Source organism: Alternaria incomplexa (assembly GCF_024043165.1).
Source record: "Alternaria incomplexa strain BMP 0042 chromosome Unknown scaffold_9, whole genome shotgun sequence".
Taxonomy (NCBI): Eukaryota; Fungi; Ascomycota; class Dothideomycetes; order Pleosporales; family Pleosporaceae; genus Alternaria; species Alternaria incomplexa.
Window position 1 is genome coordinate 994,730 of NW_026249858.1, and position 23,119 is coordinate 1,017,848.

General features: G+C 53.2%; 5 protein-coding genes across 5 annotated transcripts; 4 read left to right on the forward strand and 1 right to left on the reverse strand.

The window, feature by feature from the left end:
* Positions 1-545: 545 nt before the first annotated feature.
* Positions 546-3,155, forward strand: J4E90_006685 (uncharacterized protein; the record flags this gene model as incomplete). The annotated part of the gene is made up of 1 exon (XM_051436230.1): positions 546-3,155. One exon carries the CDS (start codon positions 546-548, stop codon positions 3,153-3,155), a length of 2,610 nt encoding a protein of 869 aa, XP_051290024.1.
* Positions 3,156-4,213: 1,058 nt separating this feature from the next.
* Positions 4,214-6,465, forward strand: J4E90_006686 (uncharacterized protein; the record flags this gene model as incomplete). Its single annotated transcript, XM_051436231.1, has 2 exons — positions 4,214-4,373; positions 4,433-6,465. The coding sequence occupies 2 exons, from the start codon at positions 4,214-4,216 to the stop codon at positions 6,463-6,465; spliced, it is 2,193 nt and encodes a 730-aa protein (XP_051290025.1).
* Positions 6,466-7,528: 1,063 nt separating this feature from the next.
* J4E90_006687 (uncharacterized protein) lies at positions 7,529-9,299 on the forward strand (the record flags this gene model as incomplete). The annotated part of the gene is made up of 3 exons (XM_051436232.1): positions 7,529-8,220; positions 8,267-9,056; positions 9,102-9,299. The coding sequence occupies 3 exons, from the start codon at positions 7,529-7,531 to the stop codon at positions 9,297-9,299; spliced, it is 1,680 nt and encodes a 559-aa protein (XP_051290026.1).
* Positions 9,300-10,089: 790 nt separating this feature from the next.
* On the forward strand, positions 10,090-15,641 carry J4E90_006688 (uncharacterized protein; the record flags this gene model as incomplete). Its single annotated transcript, XM_051436233.1, has 2 exons — positions 10,090-13,201; positions 13,819-15,641. 2 exons carry the CDS (start codon positions 10,090-10,092, stop codon positions 15,639-15,641), a joined length of 4,935 nt encoding a protein of 1,644 aa, XP_051290027.1.
* Positions 15,642-20,937: 5,296 nt separating this feature from the next.
* J4E90_006689 (uncharacterized protein) lies at positions 20,938-22,337 on the reverse strand (the record flags this gene model as incomplete). Its single annotated transcript, XM_051436234.1, has 2 exons — positions 20,938-21,882; positions 21,936-22,337. 2 exons carry the CDS (start codon positions 22,335-22,337, stop codon positions 20,938-20,940), a joined length of 1,347 nt encoding a protein of 448 aa, XP_051290028.1.
* Between the last annotated feature and the right edge of the window lie 782 nt (positions 22,338-23,119).

A 23,119-nucleotide genomic window follows, 5' to 3' on the forward strand; every position in this document is an offset into this window, starting at 1 on the left:
AGAGCCCTTGCTGTCCTTATTGAGTCCCTATTGAGCACCACCGATCATGCAAAGGACTCGTTCTGATCTGTGAGAGTAGGTTAGTCGATATCTGATACGGTGTATCAGCCGCCTCCTGGTTCCTGAATCTCTGAAACCTCAGGCAACTGGCTGTCGCTCACGCAAGGAATCGCTGCTTTCCGCGTGTACCGACACGTATCAAATCACCGCGTCTGTTCCTGGAGTCTACCCTACACTCACTTCTTTGCCTGTAATTTGGAGAAGGTACCTGGACCAGCATTCGGGAGCTCGAGTACCCCGGGGCCTGCGTGTCATACATGTCCGCATTGGCCATCAGCTGTCTTGCAACAAGTGCGTATGCGTCAACAGTCGCACAACAGTACCCACATTCAACACTCTTACAACCCACACGTTGCCTGGAGCAGACTCGACGACTCTACCAGTCACGCGCACCGAGGGTGTGAACCTCGCGTTGCACAACAACCTTTTACAGCCAGACTTGTGTCGAGTGGCACATTTACCGTCAACATTTCGATATCTAATTCATGAGTTACGATCCAAGACTGGGCGCCGCAGCATACGGTGCAACAGGCGCAAGCAGCGATGGAGACGCAAAGAAGGGTTCGGTACGGGCGGCGAGAGAGCGGATGCAGGCTGCGCAAAAGAGGACCCAACTCCCAGACACATCGAAGATCATTGGCCTTCCCCGGCGACCAAACCAGCTCGTCATGCAGAACTCTCAGGAACGTGTAGAACAGTCACAGCAACCGGCGCCTTCGGGAAGCAGAGGTGACATTGATTCGGGATCGCCGTCACCACAATGGCCACTGCCAAACATTACTAGGGACAAAGCCGATCCGACACCTGTCTTACCACCTCGCTCTCCAGAAAGACTGAGACCACCGCCACAGTTCGCACGCCCGGTATCCGACGAGTTTCCTATACAGCAGCTCTCGCCCGATCTTCCCTCGCCGACCTCCCCAACATCGATATATCTACATCCGAATGCCGACACCTTCTCACCTAACTCATTTCGATCTTCGCGCCCAATCACTACCTCGTCGATAGCCTCGGACTCCTCGATAGGCTCCATACCCGACTTTCCTGTACCCCAACCGCCTATGCCAAGTATCCAACAAGCGCGACGCTTTCCAAGTCTCGGTCCACCGCCCTCTTCGCGGAGAGGGCCTTCGTCGTACTACACGCAGATGTCGTATGTGTCACCCATCGTCGAGGAGTCGGAGAACAACTCCTCAAGGATACAGTCACAACGCGGGTCCTTTGCTTCTAGCAATGTATTCCCGACTAACAAGGATGACTTCTACCCCGATGACGATCTCTACTCGGATGACGGCGAGACCATAAACAGTCGCGATACCATCTCACCGACCCCGACCGACTCCGACGACCGAAGCGGCCTCGTACAGCAATCGCCCGCCCTCCTGCGACAGGCGAGCTTGGGCAGGAGGACTAAGCCATCGCTGATGACTATCAAGTCAGTGGACAGCTTCGGAAACAAGAAGGGTGGACCTGAAGGGAAGAAGCCTGATGGCTCTAGGCTTGGCGCAGGGGCCATGGGCATCGGAGCCGCAACACTCGCAGCGAGGGATGGCAGTCCGTCGGGTATTTCAAGACATCCTCTCAGCAGGTCCGTCTCAATGGACTCCATAGACACGATAGAGGACTACAAGAGCAAGGCCGGAAACGTTGGGACTGCATCACCACTCCAACAGGAATTGCGACACCCCGGAATGTCCGAGCGTGCTGGTATGCGACGGCCCGCGAGGCTCGACATGGACGCGGTCCGGGACGCTGAAGCGCGCGGCAGCTTGACGAGTCTGCCAGATCTCATTCGAAGAGCCACGCGACTGGCAGCGAACCTTGATCGCGGACGCACAGCAAGTCGACTTGGGTTGGACTTTTGGGAAACTGGTGCTCCCGACAGGAACCAAGTTCGTCAGTCTGGATTGTCTGAGATGCTCGCCGCTTTCCCACCACCAGGTCAAGAAACTCCCAACCGCTCTGGCCGGGGTACCCCGAACTTCCGCAACGGCAGCATGACGAAGTGGCCGTCGGGCGGTAACGGACGCAACGGTGCTACCGACTCTGGATTCAGCAACGAAAAGCAGAAGCCGCGTCGAAGGTGCTGTGGTATGCCCTTGTGGACATTCATCACGCTCCTCATAGTCTTGCTTTTCGTCATCGCTGCCGCGGTCGTCATCCCCGTGTTCCTAGTCGTCCTACCAAACCAGAACAAGGACGCCAATACCTCTGCCGCTCAAGAGACTCAAGGAAGTAACAACGGGGGTAACAACAACATGAACAATCCCAACGCACCTGCTGCACCACTCCCCACGTCCGGGCCGGGTCAAGGGAACGACCAATGTAGCGGTATCATTACCTGCCAGAACGGCGGTGTCGCCATACTCAACGGCGACCGATCGTGCAACTGTGTATGCATCAACGGCTTCACAGGAAAGACATGTACGAACGACGATGCTACTGGTTGCACCACGACCAGCATCGAGGGCACTGCCAACAACGCCACGATGGGCTCTGGTATTCCTCGCCTGATCGAGGTGACCGCCCCCAAGTTCAACGTTCCTTTGGATGCCACCCGTGTCTTGTCATTGTTCTCTCAGCTCTCGCTCAGTTGCGCAGCCGAGAACGCCCTCATTACCTTCAATGGTCTTGCTTCTCGTTCAATACCTCAGCGTCTTCATTCGATGGACTCAAGGACCGCACTTCACCCGTCGCGTACGCTCCCAGTACTCCACCATCCTCATCCTGCGCAGGTCCCTGGTCATCTAGCCAAGCGCCAAACGGTCGGCCAGGTCGACGAAGCCGAGGCTCCTAACGAACAAGCCAAAGCCCAGACGGAGGAGCTCGTAACACAGCCCATCTCGAGCAACATCAATGCTCTCGACTTTGCCCGTGTAGCGGTGCTCCTTGCGCTTCAGGAAAGCAAAGACCTAGACGTGGCCGCGAGCGCACAGGAGTCCATACAATCCCTGCTCACAGACGACCGCAACGGGAACTCCAATAGCGGCAGCATTGACGTCGGCCCCTTTGAACTAGATCTCGTCAACTTCACAATCGAGTTCCAGAACGGCACCACGATACGCGGACCACAGAGTACCTCATCCCGAGCTTGAGCATCTACACTTAGACCCAAGATTTTGCTTTTCACCTGCATAGCGATACCCTTTTTTGTCTTTTCGCCATCACATCATACATCTCTCTTTTCCATTACATTTCCATCTTGTCGCGATCCAATGTACGATATCGAAAGGGTGGGCGTGTGCCCTTGGACGGCACAGCGCAGGGCGTATCTCTTTTTCCTTGGTTTACTACTCCTTCATACAGTGTGTTCTCTTTATATACCCGTCCTGTGGACGCTTTGTCATGACCGATGGACTGGATCTAATGTATTTTTGTTACGGTTGGTGGGAAATACCCTGAGGCGGAGTTTGATGTCAACGGCAGTCGCGATTCAGTACCAGAAGAAGAGGATAGTGGGTAGCATAGCGCAGAGACTATAGAAGTCAGGCTGATGTAGTGGAAATGATATAGTTCGTCAAAAAATGGCTTCGTCGTTCTATGTGTGCAGTTGGCGTTGTTTGGGTGAGGATAAATACAGGTAAGGACCACGCATCTGAACAACATACTAACGGTAACCCAGGCCACTATGTCTATCTGCTATCCGTACACACGTCCTTAACACGATTCTGGTGTTCCTCCCGCTATCTCGCGTCGCTGATGTTCCCGCGTCCCCACGGTTCCTTCCATCCACCCTTCGCAACTTCCCCTTTCACTCCACCACACAAACCTCCCAACCACCAAACACCATGACGTCTTCCACAACACAACTCAATGAAACAAACATTCCGCCACCCCGCTTATGGTCCCCCACCTCCACGACCTCCAAAAAAAGGGTCCAAAACAACACTCGTCGCTGACCTAATCGCACTAAAGCCTCGCTGCCTGGAGTGCATAAAAGCTCACTCCCCCCGCCGCCGCTGCGACTTTTTGTTTACGCACTGGCGACTGACGGTATATTCCATCTTGATAACTTCTTGATCACACCTGTCTCTTGCCACTCCCACGAGCTTGCTTGCGCTTAGCTCGCAGCGCGACACCTCCGTTCACACTGACACCTCTACCCACGATACTTCAGTCTTTCTGATAGTGCGCGACAACAACCGCCAACATCATGTGGGGTGACGCCTTACTGTACTTGGTGGGTATCGCCGTCTGGTTTCGTCCGCAACGGCAGTTACCTGCGTCCGATATCGAGATGGTCGTCAAGACTTATCTCGTGCTTGAACAACCTCTACCTACCATCACTGTTACCTTCACTGAAACCGTCGGAGGTAAGTTTCGACTACTCGGTGCTCACTTTCATATATACGATGACTGACCTCCCCTCTAGTTGTTGCTACCGCCATCACCCACGACATTCCGGCCCCCTCCTCTACGCCCGTCCCCGAGTCCGACCTCTCTACTGTAGACGGCTACGCCTACCCCTCCCCTGACTACACTCGGGCTGAGTCTCGTACCCGAGCTCGTTCCGACGAGCTTCATCAAGATCGTACGACTGCAATGCACGTAATGTGGACGCCTCAGTATTCCACATTCGATGTCATCGCAATCTTCGCCGCAGTCTTTTCCGCCGCCGTCATGGCCTCATGGATCGCTATCATCGTCAAAGGCAAGGATCACGTTATGCAATCATTGGGTCAGATCCCTGAATACATCGACGCTTCCTTTCGACACACTGGCTGCCGCATCGGATATGCTTGTCTGATCCTGGCTTGGGTAGGCTTGATCACCGACTACTTGACCGGATGGTCAGAAGGATACGTAGTATGGCCGAAGATAATCAAAGTCCTTTTCTCGTATCCACTCATCCTCATCGCCCACTTCCAACTGCCGCCCATCGGCCACATTCTCTTCCTGTGTGGACGGTTTGCAAAGACGGTTGCAACCGCCCCAGTACAATGGATTGCTAGACAGGCGAGACGTTGGTACGAAGCCCGGACAAGCACGCGTCGCATCGACAGAGTATTCGATCGACCTATCACCAGGATTACCATCGGAGAGTGCCTTTTCCCAGACCTTGCCGCCGCCAGACCGAGACAACCGGACACCAAGTTCTCTGTGATAATCAAGGCCGCTTTGAGCGACATCTTCTTTCTCGGCTGGAATCTCATCGTTCTTGTGATCAAGCTCCGTATCCGATCTTGGATGCAGATTTGGTCACACTCTCGCGATATCGGCTTGGTCATGATGGAAGAGCTTTTCGGCGGGGGCGACAATGCGTTCTCTTGGAACGTCTGGCTAGGATGCTACCAGACCGTCCTGAAGGGCATCCGCGAACTTCTCTCCGTATCCAACGGGCTGATTAGGACAGCTCTCGGTGGAATCTGGGTAGGCCTCAAGCTGGTGAAAGCCGTCTACAATCGCGCCCTCATCCGTCTCTTGGAGAGGAAAGTACCTGACAATTTGTCGCCCCGCGAGATCAAGACTTACGAAGACAACGTCCACAATGCTTACTGCGAGGCGTCCACATACAACCACAGCCAGATCGCGCTTCTTTTGCTGCGACAGTGGAAATCCCTCGAAGACATAGCTCGTTTGGAAGCTCAAATCAAGTACATGGAGCAACACTACGACTCCATTAACAGCCGCGAGATTGGCGAGAAGTGTGTTGGCTACCGTGCAACGATCATCGAGCTCGTTCACGACAACAACTACTTCCGTCTTCTGCTCTGCGCCATCTTGAACGCTCTTTACAACGAACTTCATGGTCGAAGGCCCAACGATCTCAACGCCAAACATCCTTACCAGCCCAGCCAGCTTGAGTTCCGCGTTAAACCTGACCCGCGCACTGGCTTCTACATGGGTTATAGGGAACACTCGATTCGGGCCGTCAACAAATGGGATCTCGGCCACGAATACCTAAGGCAAGTTGAAAACTTCGGCATGAAGTACGAGAAGGAGCCCATGCGCATGTCGATGATTCTCGCCTGGAAAGCTAACGGCCCTGGTAACGTCCCCGACAACTTCGATCCGTTCGTCAAGAATCACTGGGTCTTCTCTGGCGCCATACCTGGTCTTAACATCCCCGTTTACAAGTCCGAGCACAACCCGTTCAACATCCACGAGAAGCGCTTCCTGGTCTACGTCAACCCTGAGGGTCTTTTTGGGCCCCAGATCGAGGACTTCGCCGCCAAGGGCCAACTTGCGCAGTGGGGCGATCCTGAGGCCATGAAGCCCAAGGTTGCTCCTTTCGACGCCGCCGAGCTCCGCAAGTTTACTGCCAAGATGGAGTTCGGTACTGCGCCGCCTCGCAAGCACAAGATGGCTTCATTGCCCAAGATGCCCGCCTACTCGAGTGATCCGTGCCCGACTGGTGAGCCCAGGACGACGGACTTCCCGCTCTACAGGAAGGACTTTGCCTAGACCTGGACAGGAATGCCAGCGTTCTGATCCAAGATATCGACGAAGACGAGAGAAACGACATCACCAACACGATCCCTCATCACACACCAGCGCCACTCGTCCACCCCGGATGACACCTACCCAACCCCCCTCTATACCTCCCTCACCAATCCACCTCAATACCACCACCGCCTCTCCTCCCTCTACACAAGACTCAACACTGACAAGGTAGCGGCCCTGTGCCACCTATAGGGTGAGTAGCGCATTCGTGTGCCTCACCGGGTGCCCCACCGCGCCGCTACTAACAAACCCTCTCCACCCTCTTGGAGTCAAGACACTGAAGCTCAAGAACACACTATGTGTTGTTTGGATTGCCCGACTGTCTTGTTACACCAGCTCCTCACCTTTATCCCATGCAGCAGGTATAGCCCTTTACGGTGCCTGAGTGACTGAACCGGGGTTTACCCCGGGAAGGTCCCGTTCTGAAGGATGGTGGGGTGGGTAGGGTTTGTTTGTGTTGACATGCATGTACTGGACGGATGGAGAAGCGACTGATGGTTGTGAGATGGATGCTGAGATGGTATGGACGCGGGTTAAGTGGGTGTAGAAGGGGTGATTGAGTAGTGTAGTGTGAGACGAGGATGTTGTGGTGGCGATGTTGTGGATCTTGGTCGCGATGGTATCTTCAGGATGTTTTCTTTTTTACGATACCCCTTGCTACTGTTGCTTTTGGGCGCCTTTCAGGGCCGGCGTTTGACGGGTGTTTTGGAGTCTGGCTAGGAAGATACCCACCTGTTTGTATCTTGTACTGAGATTCGCGTTACAACCGCCTAATCAATGAAGTCATCTTACGAGTATCAAAGTTGTTTGTGATCATCGATGACCAGTCTCCATGTTCGTGTGTATGTGTGAGTGAAGTTGTGGTGCTGACGGCAGGGCAGGTGCAGCCGCGACTCGAGGTGCCCCTCCATGCCCCACCCAAAGCAGCTCTCAGTGCTCAATTACCTGTTCCTGAGCTGCCAGGCAAGACTACAACAGCCACACCTCCCTGCTAGCCCGCCGACACACCCTACACCCCTCCATCATGCCCCAAGAAGCCTCCAAGATCTCCGACCCCGACGCGACGTCGCAGGCAGCGGCCGAAGCTGTCGCCGAATCGAGCAAGCAGGCAGAAGCCGAATCCGCAGACGAGAGCGGCGACGACGCGACCGAGACGGTGGAAGGCGCAGAGGGCGCGTCGGAAAAGAAGAAGAAGAGCAGGAAGCGCAAGATCAAGGATGCCATCAGCGGCAAAGGCAAGGCTGGCGAGACCACCGACCTGAATGCGCCCGCAGGAAACGTCCTACCCAAAGAAGCGATGAACATGCTGCTCGCGAACAACCCCGGCCTGGCGAATGAACTGCAGGGCAAGGCGAACAACAAGGAAGAACTCGCGCAATTGATCAAGAAGCTCAACATCAACGAGATGCTGACGGGTCTGGCGCCGCAGGGCAGCCAAAAGGACATGGCCAGCCACGCTTTCTGGAAGACACAGCCCGTACCCAGCTTCGAGGAGATGGCGAATAAGGAGAAGATCAAGGACGGCCCTATCAAGGAGATCAAGATTGACGAGGTGGACAAGAATCCCAGCCCAATGTACCCTGGCTTTGAGTGGGTGACAATGGACCTGGAGGACGAGAAGCAGCTGGAGGAGGTATACGAGCTGCTCACAAACCACTACGTTGAAGACAAGGATGCGACCTTCCGCTTCAAGTACTCGCCGTCATTCCTGAACTGGTAGGTCATTGGAGAGAGGGATTGGAGACTTGGCTAACACAAGCAGGGCCCTGAAAGCGCCAGGCTGGAAGAAGGAATGGCATGTCGGTGTCCGCGCAACCGCCTCAGGCAAGCTCGTCGCATTCATCTCAGGCATCCCGATACAAATGCGCGTTCGCGACAAGGTCCTCAACTGCTCCGAAGTCAACTTCCTGTGCGTCCACAAGAAGCTCCGCTCCAAGCGTTTAGCACCCGTCCTCATCAAAGAGATTACCCGCCGCTGCTACGTCGAAGGCACATTCCAGGCCGTATACACTGTCGGCTCCCTTCTCCCCACACCTGTCTCAACAGCCCGCTACTTCCACCGCGCCATCGACTGGGAGAAGCTTTACGATGTCGGCTTCTCTCCTCTCCCCCACGGTAGCACCAAGCAACGCCAGATCATACGGTACAAACTCCCAGACACCACCTCCACCCCTGGACTTCGCGAGATGGAGGCCAAGGACGTTGACGCAGCTGTTGATCTGCTGAGGCGATACCTGGAGCGCATGGACATGGCACAAGTCTTCAATAAGACCGAATTCGAGCACTGGATGGCGCCGAAGGAGAAGCCTAAGGAGCAAGTCGTGTGGAGCTACGTTGTTGAGGACCCCAACACCCACAAGATCACCGACTACTTCTCCTTCTACAACCTTGAGAGCACTGTCATCGGCAACAAGAAGCACAATACCATCAAGGCGGCATATCTCTTCTACTACGGTACAGAAGTAGCATTCGATAAGGAAGACAAGGACAAGACAAAGCTCAAGCAGCGACTAAACTTGCTGATGAAGGACGCGTTGATTTTGTCAAAGAAGGTGAGCACCCTACCCTCCAATATATATCTTTGCTAACATAACCAGGCCGACTTTGACGTGTTCAACGCGCTTACCCTTCTCGATAACCCGCTGTTCCTGGAGGAGCAACGCTTCGGCGCTGGAGACGGCTCCCTGCATTACTACCTCTACAACTACCGCGCTGCGCCGATACCGGGTGGCATTGATTCGCGGAACCAGTCGAGCAAGGACCACATGGGCGGTATCGGGTTGGTCATGTTGTAGGCGTCTGAGCGTGCATCTGCAGCGGTGTTTGAATAGGTTTGCTGCTCGTGTTGGGAAGGAGCTAGGGTCATTGGCATGGCCGTCGGCTCATACCCTTGACATGAATGAGACAGCGATCTGGAAAGATCCAGATGTATCGACACTTACCTACCCATGCTTTTAGCATAATCGTTGATTCTGATATTCATGCCCATGTGACTGCGCGGTCGTAGCGTGTTTCCGCAATCATGTAGATGCTCCCAGGAATGTGGTTACCTAGGTAGGCACCGACGTCACATGCTCAGCCCTAACTCCGCGGCTGAAACCCGCGGCGCCTGTGTAACAACAGTGAGTTCCCATTGGGCAGGCGCGGCTGACCACCTATCCTCCAGGCAAGTAAAGGTGACTGCGTCTATCCGTAGTTAGCCTTGTTTCCGTTTCCGTCGCTGCCTTTCGCTCTTACTGACCTTCTCTCCACACCTCATCGCAACATCAGAAGTGCCAGCGTTATTCTTCCGTCACTGCGCCGCTCGCTACACGGCAGCTTGCACATGAGCAGCGTTTGCGGTTTGCGTCACGTGCTGGAGTGAGCGTGGAATCAGCCTCGCATTTCGCGTATTTGTGCGAGCATTGTTTTACCCAATCGTTATCAACACTCAACTTGCTCGCAGCATACAACGTCTTCTGGCAAACGCATCTGGCGACCGCAAGATCCGTGACGACCTTCCGGCCTAGTTACCAGCCCTCTGCTGTCACCCAAAGATCTACAGAATACCTCCAGGCTCTTTGCTTATTGTGAGAGTTTGGCACGATGTCGGAAGGAGACCCAATCGACGCAGACAGGGACGACTCCGATGACGGATCCGCCATGCATACAACGAGCCCTGCCAACCCTATAGAAGAAGCAGACAAGGACGATACAAGGATCGCAGACTACCAGCCCGAGACGCGGTCGAACTATGTTACCCTAGACACCTTCGCGGAACTCACAAATCACCTCAGGACACGCAGATGCCGCGTATGCAACGACCTGTTCTTTTCATCGGAACTGGATATTCGGAACCTGTTTCAAGGCTGGGCGGACGGTACGGTGGATCAGTTATCCTGCAATCTCAGATGCAGTAACTGCAACACGCGCTCATGCATCGCATGCGAGCCAGTCGCCTTCACAAAGTCATCCAAGGTCGGGTTTGCCTCACAGAACGTGTCATGGTGTTGTGTGGGCGGGCGGGTATTCCTGATATGGGCACTCCTGTGTGGATTCGATCGGCGCATCTGGGAGTCCAGAAATCTCGGGAACGTATCCAAGCAAGTCAAGCCGGAGTCGCAATCAAAGGCGATGAAGATCCAGAAGCCTACCCGCGGCGGAGGGTTAAACACAGGTCCCTTGGGCGGTCACAGATTTTCGAGAGACTCCATGCCTAGTGGCAAGGGCTACGGCGGGCATACCTCGAGCTCCAGTGGACATAATTACGATATGTACGTCGACGATACCTCTGAAGACGATAGCGAAATCGAATATGATACCCACGGTGAGCCTTTTAATGCTGAAGCACTGAAAGACATGTATGGGAAAGCACCAACCCCGAAAGGCTTTGAACACATTATGAACTCGATGAAGCCCAACCCCACCAAACCCAAACCCAAACCGAAACATGTGGTGGACAGAAAAGACGACTTCATGTCAAAGGCGCGGATTGCACTGAAAAAAGAAGACTACTTCAGCATCACAGTCCTGGATTTCTTGACCGATCTGCTTCCTTCTCTCGAGCGGGAGACCTGCTTCGATTTCGATCCTCCCGGTGCTATCTTGGAAATGCTCAACAACAGCAAGATCCTCCCATACTGCGCAGAGCTCCTACGCAACGACTCGTTGGCCGACGTAACCAACCGCAAATACCTCTATCGGGCGCTGTTCCTCTTCCTGACTATGGTGGGTTCGCATTCCAGTACGAATGCAGCGCTCTTTGGCCCTCGATATGCGCGACCTGAGACAATAGACTTGCTCACACTCTCTTTCAATGACGGGGTACCCGACGCAAAGGAGAAGGTGACCACTCTAGCCGAATGTCTACGAAACCTCACTACTCAGAGCTCAATGATGCTACGGAGCGCCAATACGAACATAAAAGATTTCGACGGTGACGAGGACCTGACGATGCTTCAGGTATGCGACCGCATTTCTATCTTTACCGATTTCATTCAAACGCATATGATCACAGCGACCGATAGCGTAGGCGGCAAGGCGACCGTCGTGGTACCTGATGGCCTCGGTTTGAAGGATGTAGACTCCACGCTGATGTCAGAAACTCATTACTATTGGAACACAGCGAATGGCTTCATCGACTCCCAGCCGGGAAGGTTCAAGCGGTTGATCACAGAGATTACGACGCTGCAAACGGGCCTGCCACCGGGCATCTTCGTACGCTATTGCGAGGATAGGCCCGATATCCTCAAGTGCGTCATTGTCGGACCTGCTGATACACCGTATGAAAATGGCCTCTTCGAGTTCGACATCTTCTGCGGCCAGATGTTTCCGAACCTCCCTCCGCAGGTCAACTTTAAGGGAACAGCGGGCGGTCGTCTAAACATCAACCCAAATCTTTACGCAGACGGTAAAGTTTGCTTATCTTTACTTGGTACATGGTCTGGAGAGCCATGGAATCCTGGGGAGTCGACATTGCTACAAGTGTTGATCTCCATACAAGCAATGATACTGTGCGAGGAGCCATGGTACAACGAACCAGGAAGGGAAGCGGGCTATACTCGCAGCCCCAGCGGGCCTTCAGCGATGTACAACAGAAAGATCCGTGACCATACCGTACGCACTGCCATTATAGCTTGGCTCGATGAGCCGCCACCACTTTGGAAAGACGTTGTCGATTTTCACTTCAAACAGCAAGGCAATACCATTCTCCGTACAGTGGAAGAGTGGGTCAAAGAGAGGGTGCCTGAAACTAACAAATCGGCTTTTGAGCGAACAATCGAAGAGGAAATGTACGCCTATGACGAGGCTTTTGCGGAAACCATGGCTGCTCGTTACCGGGTTCCAGAAGCAAGCGATTTGGGCGCCATGCTACCACATCTACAGACCGCATTGAGGAAGTACGGCGCTACATTCATAGTCGAATACGTCACTCCTCCTACCCCGAAAGCCCCAAAACGCAGAATGGTACCGGCAAGTCATTTCGGGCCTGGGCTTTCGCCTTACCCACCTGAACCGGGGGGTCCCACAACGAGCTCATCGGAAGCACCGACGGGGTCTTCTATGGCAAGTTCGTCAGAAGCACCAACGTGGGCTTCAGTGGCAAAATCCTCGCCAGCCCAGACAGACACTCAATCCATGTTCAAACATTTGGATGATTTCAGTAAATTCATGGACAACGCAAGTCCGGAGGTTGCTGCAAGCTTCTTCCGCGGTCGTGGCCAGCATCGTGGAGGATTCGGTAGGGGCCATACAGCTTCCGATACAAACGGACCTGCCGTGGAGGGTTCCGCTGAAGCGCCTCGCTATGAACTTAGGTCTTCCACACGTGGTCGCGGCGGTAGCGATGAACCTAGTACTCGTGGTGGGCAGAGCAGTTCCAGTACAGGTCACCCGCCTTACAACAGCAACACCATGAACTTTATACGCGGACGAGGCGGAGCTTCTCACAGCGTCCAAGGCTCCGGTCGTGGGGGCTTTGGCCGCGGGGGTCGTGGCAGTGGTTTGGATGGTTCCGCTCCTGCATTCCCTCCTCCACCTCCCGCCGGTCCTCTTCCGCCCATTGGGTTCTACAATATCGGCCGCGGTCGAGGTGGACCTCCTCCAAGTGATAACTTCACCATGGGAGATGCGCCGACTTGGGTTCGCGGGGGTGGACGCGGTCGTGGCAGAGGAAACGGTCGCGGTGATCGGGGTGATCGGGGTGGACGCGGACGGGGTAGGGGATGCACAGGTGCTCTGTAGACTCCATCAGTATCAGAATGGAAGTTAGCAAAACCCTGACGCAATGTAGGTGTCTGGATTATTTGCTTCCATCGTCTTCTATAGGTGGATGTCTTTTCTTTCTCTTGACTGGTGTGATGGTTTCAGCGAAAGATCTTTGCTTGACGCGTTGCTCCATCGCGTAGCATAATGCATGGAAAGAGGCAGTATATCAGCGACAACATCCTTCGAAGTTTGTAGAAGTAAGCAGTAATGCCATCGAAGGTTCGTTCTGAGGATGCGGACGCGACGAAACAATACGCGGTAGATGCACCTTGATGTGAAAGAGAATAGACAATGTACGCGTCGAAGCCCCAGAATTTCGGTGTTATCGGAGATAAATCACATTTCGTCATCGCCCATCGAGCCACAGCATCGCGACGCGACGACCTAGGAACTTCCCCGCTCATGCCACCCCGCGCCGAAACCGCCCAGCTACCGCGATCATGGGTCAAGGAGCATCCCACGATACCCCGCAACTGACGCTGGGTAAGTACACGCAGTCCACTACCTCTCAATCATACCCGCCGCTACGCAGTCGCCGCCTAGACACCCCAACTAACGAAACCCCAGAGCAACTCTCCCAAACCATCGCCCAACGCTTCGCGTCAAAAAGCTTCTCCCCGCTCGAACTCTACTGCTTCAACTCCGTCTTCCGCTCCCTCGCCGACACCGAATCCGGCGTACAATACTGGAGCGAAAGCACACTATGTCGTTTCCTCGAACTGCCCGATGCGCTCGGCGTGGGCTCTGTTGTTTTCCAGATGGCTAGCTACCTTGGCGCATTCCCGCTTCCGAGTCAGGCCCCGGCTATACTTACGCAGGACGCGTTGCTCAAGGTTGTTACTATACTCACGGAGAGGTATGGCGCTGTGCTTAAGAAGAGGGGAAAGGAGATTTGGTTGAGGGAGGTTTATAGGAGTTTGGCGATTTATGATAAGGGGATACGGTCGAGTTTGGAGGATAAGGAGAAGGAAGTGGAAGATAAAGCTAAGAAGGTGGAGGGCGGGAGCAGTAATATGGGGTGGGCAATTGATGCGCCGGATGAGGGAGAAGAAGGAGAAGACGAGGATGATGATGAGTTGGTGCTGGCTGCATTAGACTCTATGGATGCGATCGATGCGTTCAAGCATGGGGAACAGACGAATGTTCATCATTCGATCATACCGACGGACAACTTCCTCAAGCTGGTGGAGCTGCTGCTGCTCATTGCGCCGATCGATGCGCAGCAAAGTCTCTCGTCACTGGCACCAGATCTCTCAGAGAAGAGGGTCGAGGAATTACGGCAGGCGGCACATGTCATACTGTCGTCTTTCAACGTCGAGAGCCACCCCGGTGTCACATATCGCACGTTCAACACTGTCGTCTCAACAACGATGCCCTACTTGTTCAACGGCCTCAACCCACTATTCGAGCATTTCCTCTTCGCGAAGGACTTCGACCTGTCCAAAAAGAAGGCAGGTCCTGGCTCACCCACCCAAGAGAGCAAGCCTGTGATACCTCCGCCGAAGGCAGAACTGGAGCCGGTTCTACGGGAACCTGGGGAAATTTTGAACTTGACTACACTCAGCCAACTCTCGTTCTTCATCAAGGGCAGCAATCTCTTCCGCAGACTACGTCCACTATACAGCGGCAATACCCACGGCTTCAGCATGGGCTCCTTCGAAAAGCAAGTCTTCAACTGGCGGGCACCCACCATCCTCCTCGTAAAAGGTCGTCTCCTCCCTGCAACACCCTCCAGCACACGCGAACGCGCATTACAAGACATGCTCCCACCCAAACGCCATCCCTCCAGCATAACCTCCAGCGCGCCCAACCAAACCCTCATCTACGGCGCCTACATATCCTCACAATGGAAACACACAGGCAAAACCTGTTTCGGCGACTCCTCCACCCAGCTCTTCCAACTCTCCCCCACCCACGACATCTTCCCCGCCTCCACTTTCAGCAAAGACTACACCTACTTCTCCAAATCGCCCACCCACCCCGCGGGCGTCGGCCTCGGGACGCCCATCCCAACACAAACAGCCTCCTCAACACAATTCTCGCACTCGCCCTTCCGCCCCGGCCCCGTCTCTCTGCACCTCGATGACGCGCTCGAATTCGCGGTGTTCACGCATTTGTCTGAAGGCGGGGGCTCGTTCCTTCCGAGCAAGTTGCCCGACAGGAAGAAGAGGGATTGGCAGGATCGCTTTGAGATTGAGTGTTTGGAGGTGTGGGGGTGTGGTGGAGATGAGGTTGCGGAACAGCAGAGGAAAGAGTGGGCGTGGCAGGAGAGGGAGGCCGAGGCGAGGAGGAGGGTTAATTTGGGGACGGGCGATGCGGAGATGGATAGGGAGTTGTTGAAGATGGCGGGGATTATTTCGGGGGATAGGAGTGGGGGGAGTATGGGATGAGCGGGAGTTGGGTGGTTTTAGAGAGGGGGTTACGATGTAATGATATACACGATTGATATGTGTCTAAGGTTGTCCTGCAAGTGCAGTCGAATGATATTTGTTGCAGTAGCTGAGTGTCCTATCCCATTCTCATAGTGCCGTGTAAACGCCTGTGATGCCTTGTTATGCATACATATGATACAGCTCCTCCTCTTTCTCACATCATTCTCCACAAACCCAGCAATCACCCCCAAAGATGCTCTCTCGTGACCCAGTGTGTCCGAAAGCTCTCTATCCTTGCCTGCACAGTATTAGCACCCAATAAACCCATGCCCACACCCACCACCCAAACTCACCTCTGCTTATGCTTCGGATTCTTCGAGCAAATAATATAAACATATCGTCCCTTCTTCCTCCTCACACTCTTGCATCCATCACACAGCTTCTTGACTGAACTCCGCACTTTCATGCCGCGCGTTTGTATCCTTCTTCCCATGCTGAGGCCGTTGAAACTGGAAACGAGGTCGCGGATGCCCGTGCTGGGTGTAGAGCGGAAGGTAGAGAGGCTGGGGCGTACGCAGGAACATGTTGGTGTGTGGATGTGCTGGGTGCGTGTGCGGAGCGTGGTGCGCAGGGTTTGGAAGGTGGACGGCCGCCGGATGGGCAGGGTGAGGGCGCGCGACAGCATTGTGTGGGTTTGGGGGTGAGTTCGGGCCACGTACGGCGGGGAAGGTGTGCGATGGCGGTGGGTGGTGGGCGTGCGGCTATGGCGATAGGTTTGGTGATGACGGTGATAGTGTTGCGGCGGAAAATATATGCCAAGACGCTAGTGGGTTGAGGAAGTCGCGCTGCGATGGGAGATGGTTTCTTAACTTCATAACCTCATGATTACTACACGTTCAGTCAGTCCCGGCTCTGTGGTTTCGTGATCTCCAATCCTAACAATCTGACGTTCATATCCATATTGCGCGTTCGTACCCCTGTGTTCAGGAGATGGCGCATCCCCGGCCTCTCCTACCCAGTCACCAATTGTCCGCGTACCACCCACCTAGCTGCGGGTTCGACGATCATTACCCATACAGTGGGTCTGGAATAGATGATAAAGTGTTTCTGTGGAAAGAACCAAACTGTCGTACGAGATGGTCGCATTTCTTGGTCGAGGGTCAGTTAGCTTCGTCAGGTGATGTACTGCTGCCTCCAGGTTTGGCAACATAAAAGTCTGCCATATTCCCCTTTCCTCGTCTCCATGAGATCTTACGAAGCTCCCAAGTTCATCTTAATTTTCTTCAGACTAACGCCATGACGACTACATCACCCGCCCCAAGGATCCAGGAACCGGTCGGTCAGCAGCAAAGTCCTCTCCTCCGCCTGCCTCGCGAGCTGCGCGATGAGATCTACGACTATTACGCCTACGATGAAGAGGGTCTGGCATACGACTACCCTTCGAGAACACTGAATCACGCCAGTGGCGCAGAGCTCAGCCTGCCGCTTACTTGCAAGATGGTAGCTAACGAGATGAAGGGCACCCATCTACGTGTGAATACCATCACATTCGTTCCTTGTTGCTCGGAGACCGATGAGGATAGAATTTGTGAGCGGCGTTCAATAGCAGGCAGGTTTGAGTATCTATTGTACTCAGCTCGATTGACAAAGCTGATCATGCTCAATTGCGCCGCCGAGTGCGTGACTGAAGACGTCATCGAAAAGGTCATAGAAGCATATCCAGCCGTGCGCGACGCTTTCCGGTCTTTTTTCCACGCAAACCGACCAGGCTTCGGTCTTGTTCATATAACATGGTCTGCTCATATACCACGAGATATCTTCACTACATCCTTCTGCGACGCAGTACAGTACGCTCTGGACCTTACTTCGCCTCACCCCAAATTTCAAGAACTCATCTCCAAGGCCTGCGAACTGCCGCAAGACTACCCGTGTGGCGAGTCATCGTTCATCCCGGGATCGCATCAACAGGTCCTCGACTGGCGGCCTGACCTATGACTAATCCCCTCTCATGACGACCTTTCTCCTATGGAAGAATTGTTAACTGTTGCGCAATGTCCAAGAGCGGATTGCGTGAAACGTCATCCAAGGATCAATTTCTACTTCTCGGCAGCCGCTGTATGTATCGCTAGGCTTAGCAAGCTCACACCTAGCACTCGCAAAGAGCTGCGCTCCATCATACTCCAAGAGGATTGCAAAAGTGTCGGTAACCCCGAGGTCCATGCTGAAGGCCTTATCAAATACTGTACGGAGAACTGCAAGCTGCGATTCGAGATGCAAGCAAGCTTCTCTACTCTGCTTGCCCCATCGTTTTGGTCCCTCCATAGTCGACGTTTGGACGATCTCGATACAGAGTTACGGATTCACGTGTACGCTTATATTCGCATTTTGTTGGATTTGTTGATGCGCACGACTGCGTAGACCAAACTCGGGATGCCGAAAAAGTCTTTCACCGTGGTTCTTGACGCTCGTTCCGAGCAAGCTACCTATATATGGCAGTACTTCTCCAAAGCTGCATCCACAAGACTTCACTGCCCAAAAGAGCTTCTATCTAGCAGCGCATCTCAAGAAGCTGGTTTGTTCCTCATGTACGCGTTCATATGGCAACTGCCTGTAGAGCTCTCGTCTATAGTGGAAGACATCATCAACGACGAGTCCATGATTCGGCTCGAGATTCCTGACAGCGAGCGCTATAAGCAATGGACGTATGTACAGCCATATGATACGTGGACATTTGGGGACTGGTTTCGGGTTTACACACCGACCCAGGATGAAGTCATGTTTCCTGGCGATGCAGAAGCATACCGTCGAAAGTATTTCGAGGAGCGTTCTTGAAGTTTCAAGAATCACGGATCATAACATCCTTATGGTGAATAGAGGGTCAATAATTGCGCGTATCAGAGTAGCTAGTGACTAAGTTGAGCAGTTTCAGTACTCCATATTTACATCCTCCACGTATCTTCATACATGCGTGTTACCTCACCTCTGTGCAATCATTGCCATGCATTGATTGCTCATGAAATTCGCTAATCTCCAGTACCATGGTACGTTGCCGGTAATAAGAACCTTGCCTGTGTGGCCGCTTGAGAACATGGTTCCAATGGCTCAATGGGAAGTCACATGACGAAGGCTGCCTGTTGTAGCGCCTACGCGCAAGTTCTATTTGAAGCCCCGCGTCCCTCAGCACCTAGAGTCGCTTCACCCAAATCTACAAAACAACCGGCTTACCGATCCTAGTCATTCTCAACAACATGATCGAACAACGTACGTCGCCACTATTTCGAATACCAAGGGAACTCCGCGACGAGATTTACGCCTATTATTCGCATGAAGACGACGGACTTCTCTGCGACTTCCCGTCGCGCCGCCTGCGCTTCGTAAACGGAAGAGGTTTGGAGCTGGGTTACACATGCAAAGCAATCGCGGAGGAGATGCGAGGTCTTCCCCTTCGCTTCAACACTATTACGTTCACGTCAAGCTGCGACCAACCAGTAGATGATGACTTCCGCGGGCTGCGCTCCAGAGCATCACGATTCGAAAACCTCTTGCATTCAGCTCGATGGACGAAGCTAGTCATGCTGCATTACGCTGCAGAACTTGTAACGGATGATATTCTCGCTAATGTCGTGCAAGCATTTCCGTGCCTGAGCAGTGTTTACAAGTCTGCCTTCCGAGCTATACAAAGCGGCCGAGACTTCTATCATATGAGTCAACCCGATGCAATGGTCCAAGATGTATTCACGACGTCGTTTTGCGACGCTGTGCAATACACTCTGGATCAGATTGTTTCGCTTCCAAGTTTTGATACACTCGCAGGCAAAGCGTGTACCGTATCGAAGCACTACCAAGGGCTTTGCCCGCTTCTGGAAGGAACACACCGACAAGTTCTAAACTGGCGCCCGATCCCGTGGCATATCCCTACTATCCGACAACTACAAGTCCTTGAGCAGTTGTTAGCGCCGGTTACGCCAGGCCAATGGGACTGGACTGGAGAATATGAAAACGTCACGCTCTATTTTTCAGCGACAGCGATCTGTATCGATGCACTCAGCAGGCTCCCGACTGATATCCACAAGAACATCCGTTCCATCAATCTCCAAGAAGAAGCAAGAAGCATCAGTAACCCAGAAGCCTACGCCGAGGGCCTCATTCCTTTCTGCTTGGAAAATTTCAAGCTACACATCCGTATGCACGCAGGATTCTACACCAATATTGTCCCTTCTTGCTGGGCTAAGGCGGAAGCAGTCACACGCCCGCCAAAATCTGTCACATGGTGCCGTTTACACGATCACATGCGCGTTGTACTCGAATGGCTGATCCGTCTTGCAGCCTTACTATCCCAGGGCATGCCATCAGCATCCTTCGTTGTCGAAATTGAAGCTCAGTCTGACAAAGCTGCTCACATATGGAATAGCATTATCAATGCTGCTACGTTGAGAGCAAGCCTACCCGCTGCCATGGCAGAGATCGAGGAGCACAATATTGCGGACCGGGAAGTCTTAACAAATATGTTTTCTTTTGTTTGGCGCCTTCCTGTTCAGCTCCCATCAATGATGGAAGATTTCGCCAATCAAACCCTCCCGGTTCGTTTGGACTTAGAGAGCAATAATATGTCACCAGTACCTGTCGGATCGAAGGACTGTTCGACTTGGACGTTCATCGATTGGATACGAAGCTATCCCCCGGCGAGAAAACGTGTCCAGTTCCCTGGAGATTCAAAAGCTTATTGCCGAAAGCATTTTGTGGAACTTGAACAGCCCGTATGATTGCACCGAACTACGGGTATATGAAAGGTACTTCTGAGAAGCAGCAACCGCGGTATCATTGGATCGAATTATCATTCATTGCTGTGTACATGTAAGGGAAAGAAGAGCTGTGTGTGGTTCATGTTGCAGATATCACATATGCAACGCTACTGTTGAAGAAGCAATCTATCAGTGTCAGGGAATTTGGTTCCCAGCAGACTCGGTATTTTTGAGGTGCTCAGGTGCCAAGTCGTTGCTAAGATCATTTGTGAGGACGTGTGCGGCTGACTGTATGGCCATGTCCAGATGTCAATCTGCGCGTAGGCTTCACTTCCGCTAGGACTCAAGGCCTGGAGGCCTGCACTGAGTACCGCTATCGCGATATTTCTGGTCTTTTCGCAATGAAACGATGTTATCTAGTCGCATATTTGATGAAGAATCGGTGTTGAATTGAGGGAGGAGATGCGAGATGAAGACTAGAGAGGCGCCGGATTTCCCCTGTCGCTGCTTGTTGCGACGATCTTCTCAGGGTTGCACAGGATGACCCTCATTACTTATAGTCGCCAATCCCCTCAACTAGCCTTTTTCACAGTCGCGAGTCTCGATCTCACCGGCACATTGTGCACAGTATTCTGCGTATCCGGAAACCCTTCCAACTCCACACCCTTTCCGAAGATCACACAGTGCGTACTTCCACCATAGTGAAACATGCCAATCTCATCGCCCTTCTTGACGTGCTGACCTTCCTTGATAGTGGTCTCGCACGTCGAGACCTCAGTCATTCCGATGCCCATGAAGCATACCAAGCCGAGGTCCTTGTTGTCAGCTTCAAAGAAGATGATAGCGCGTGTAGCCGTGGCGGTAAGATAGCCTTGGCCTGTCTTCTCGCCGCCTTCGTCGATATCGCCCCCAGCTGAGGGGTCACCAAGACCTTCGAAGAGTGGCTCGGAGAAATAGGTACCTTCAACGACGTATGACTTCACGACCTTGCCACTGACAGGCGCGTGCCAGCGGTGGTAGCTTAGCGCAGAAAGGAAGGCTTGGTAGATAGTGCCGCCAATGAAATGCTCGTGCAGTGGGTCCATCGCGAGCATGTCCATGAGCGAGTAAGGTTGGCCCTTCATCCAAAAGCGGTCGCGCTTGGAAATGTTGCGGCCTATCTTATAAGGCTTAGATTCACAGGCGTTAACGATGACGCTATCGTCATCGGGACTGGCGACGGGCCGCTTGTCTTCGTGAAAGTGGCGCGTGAAGAAGTCATCCCAGGACTTGTACCCATGGTGCTTCTTAGACGGATCGCAGTGGAAGAGCTCTTCGAAAGCGTAAGACGTTTGACCAACATTGGCTGTCAATGCGAGGTCGTGAGTGCCGTGATCGCTGAGCCAGCCGATCTTGTTGTCACTAAGCACGTATGCTGAGGCCGGCGACGCGAGAAACTCTGCCCATGCGTTTAAAACCTTCTTGATCATCTTGTTGACCTCAGGATCTAAGAAAAATTCGAATCCAGACGGCGTGCCCTATGTGCTACGGTCAGCGAGTGTTCTGTGCGGGGTTCATCAGGGATGCATACCATCGGCCAGTCGAGGATAGCATTGAATGGCGTTCCCACCATTCCAACAGAGTATTCGTGATCACTCCACTCAGGTGCCGTTGAAAGTATATGATTGAACAGCTCCAGCATATGATGGTAATCGCGGACTTGCTTATGGCCCACGGGATCGTTCTTGTACGGTTTCTTTGTAGGTATCTCTTCAAACATGGAGTTGATCAACATATAGATGCGTGTGTTGTTTTCTATCATGTCTTTGAACTCTCGCAAAACAGGGTGCAGCTCTTGAGGGTTGTTTTCCACGCGCTCGATGATGCCAGCTAACCATTTCTTGTGGACGCGGTGGTCTGCCGGAAGCCAGGAGCCGGTCCTGTGAACACGGTGGTCGTCAGAGACATTTTTGGTGTTCTCTTGATGCGACATAGTTGAATGGTAGAATATAGGGACAGAAATTTGTCAACGACAAGCTGATCTCGGAAGGAGAGGTGATCTTCAGTGTGAGGGCGCAGTGTAAAGTTGAGCATCATGTATACGTCATCTATACGCGCGAACTCAGCAGCCTGCGAGCTATCGCATCTGCCCGGGCAGGAAGCATACATCACATACGCCTGATTTTCATGATCGATGGTGTCGACTTGCTGGCGTCGCTAGCGGGGACAAGTGGGGTGAGTCTTCGCTTCGACCGTATCCGGCTACGCGGCGACGCTTTTTCGGCCGTACAGATCCAGTAATCGACAGGACATTGGACATCATACTACCTCTTCCTCTTTGTCCTTCCGATAAGCTATGTTGCGCCATATCATCGAATGTTCGCATGACCAAATTTACTGGAGAGAAAAGACCGTGCAATGATAAGGGACAATCCTAGAATCTCGTTGGACTATACCGCCTGGCACCTGTGTCCGAAACACATGATAGCCAGCGTAGACGATACTGAACTCATTGGTCTATACATTCGGCTGACTAGTATATCTCAATCATCCGCGTCTGCTCGGTAGTTGGCCTCTCAACATCGGGACCCCATCGTCCCTTCTTACTGCCTGGATTCCAACAGTCCAGTTCCCAAGCAGCCCACAGATAGCACACACTCACAATCCGGTATTGCTGGGCATCGACTTTGCGCAAAATGAATAGTTCTTTCACGCCATCAATGGCGAAGATCTCGTCGTGCTCATCAAGGGGGACGTTATAAGGTCTATAGCCTA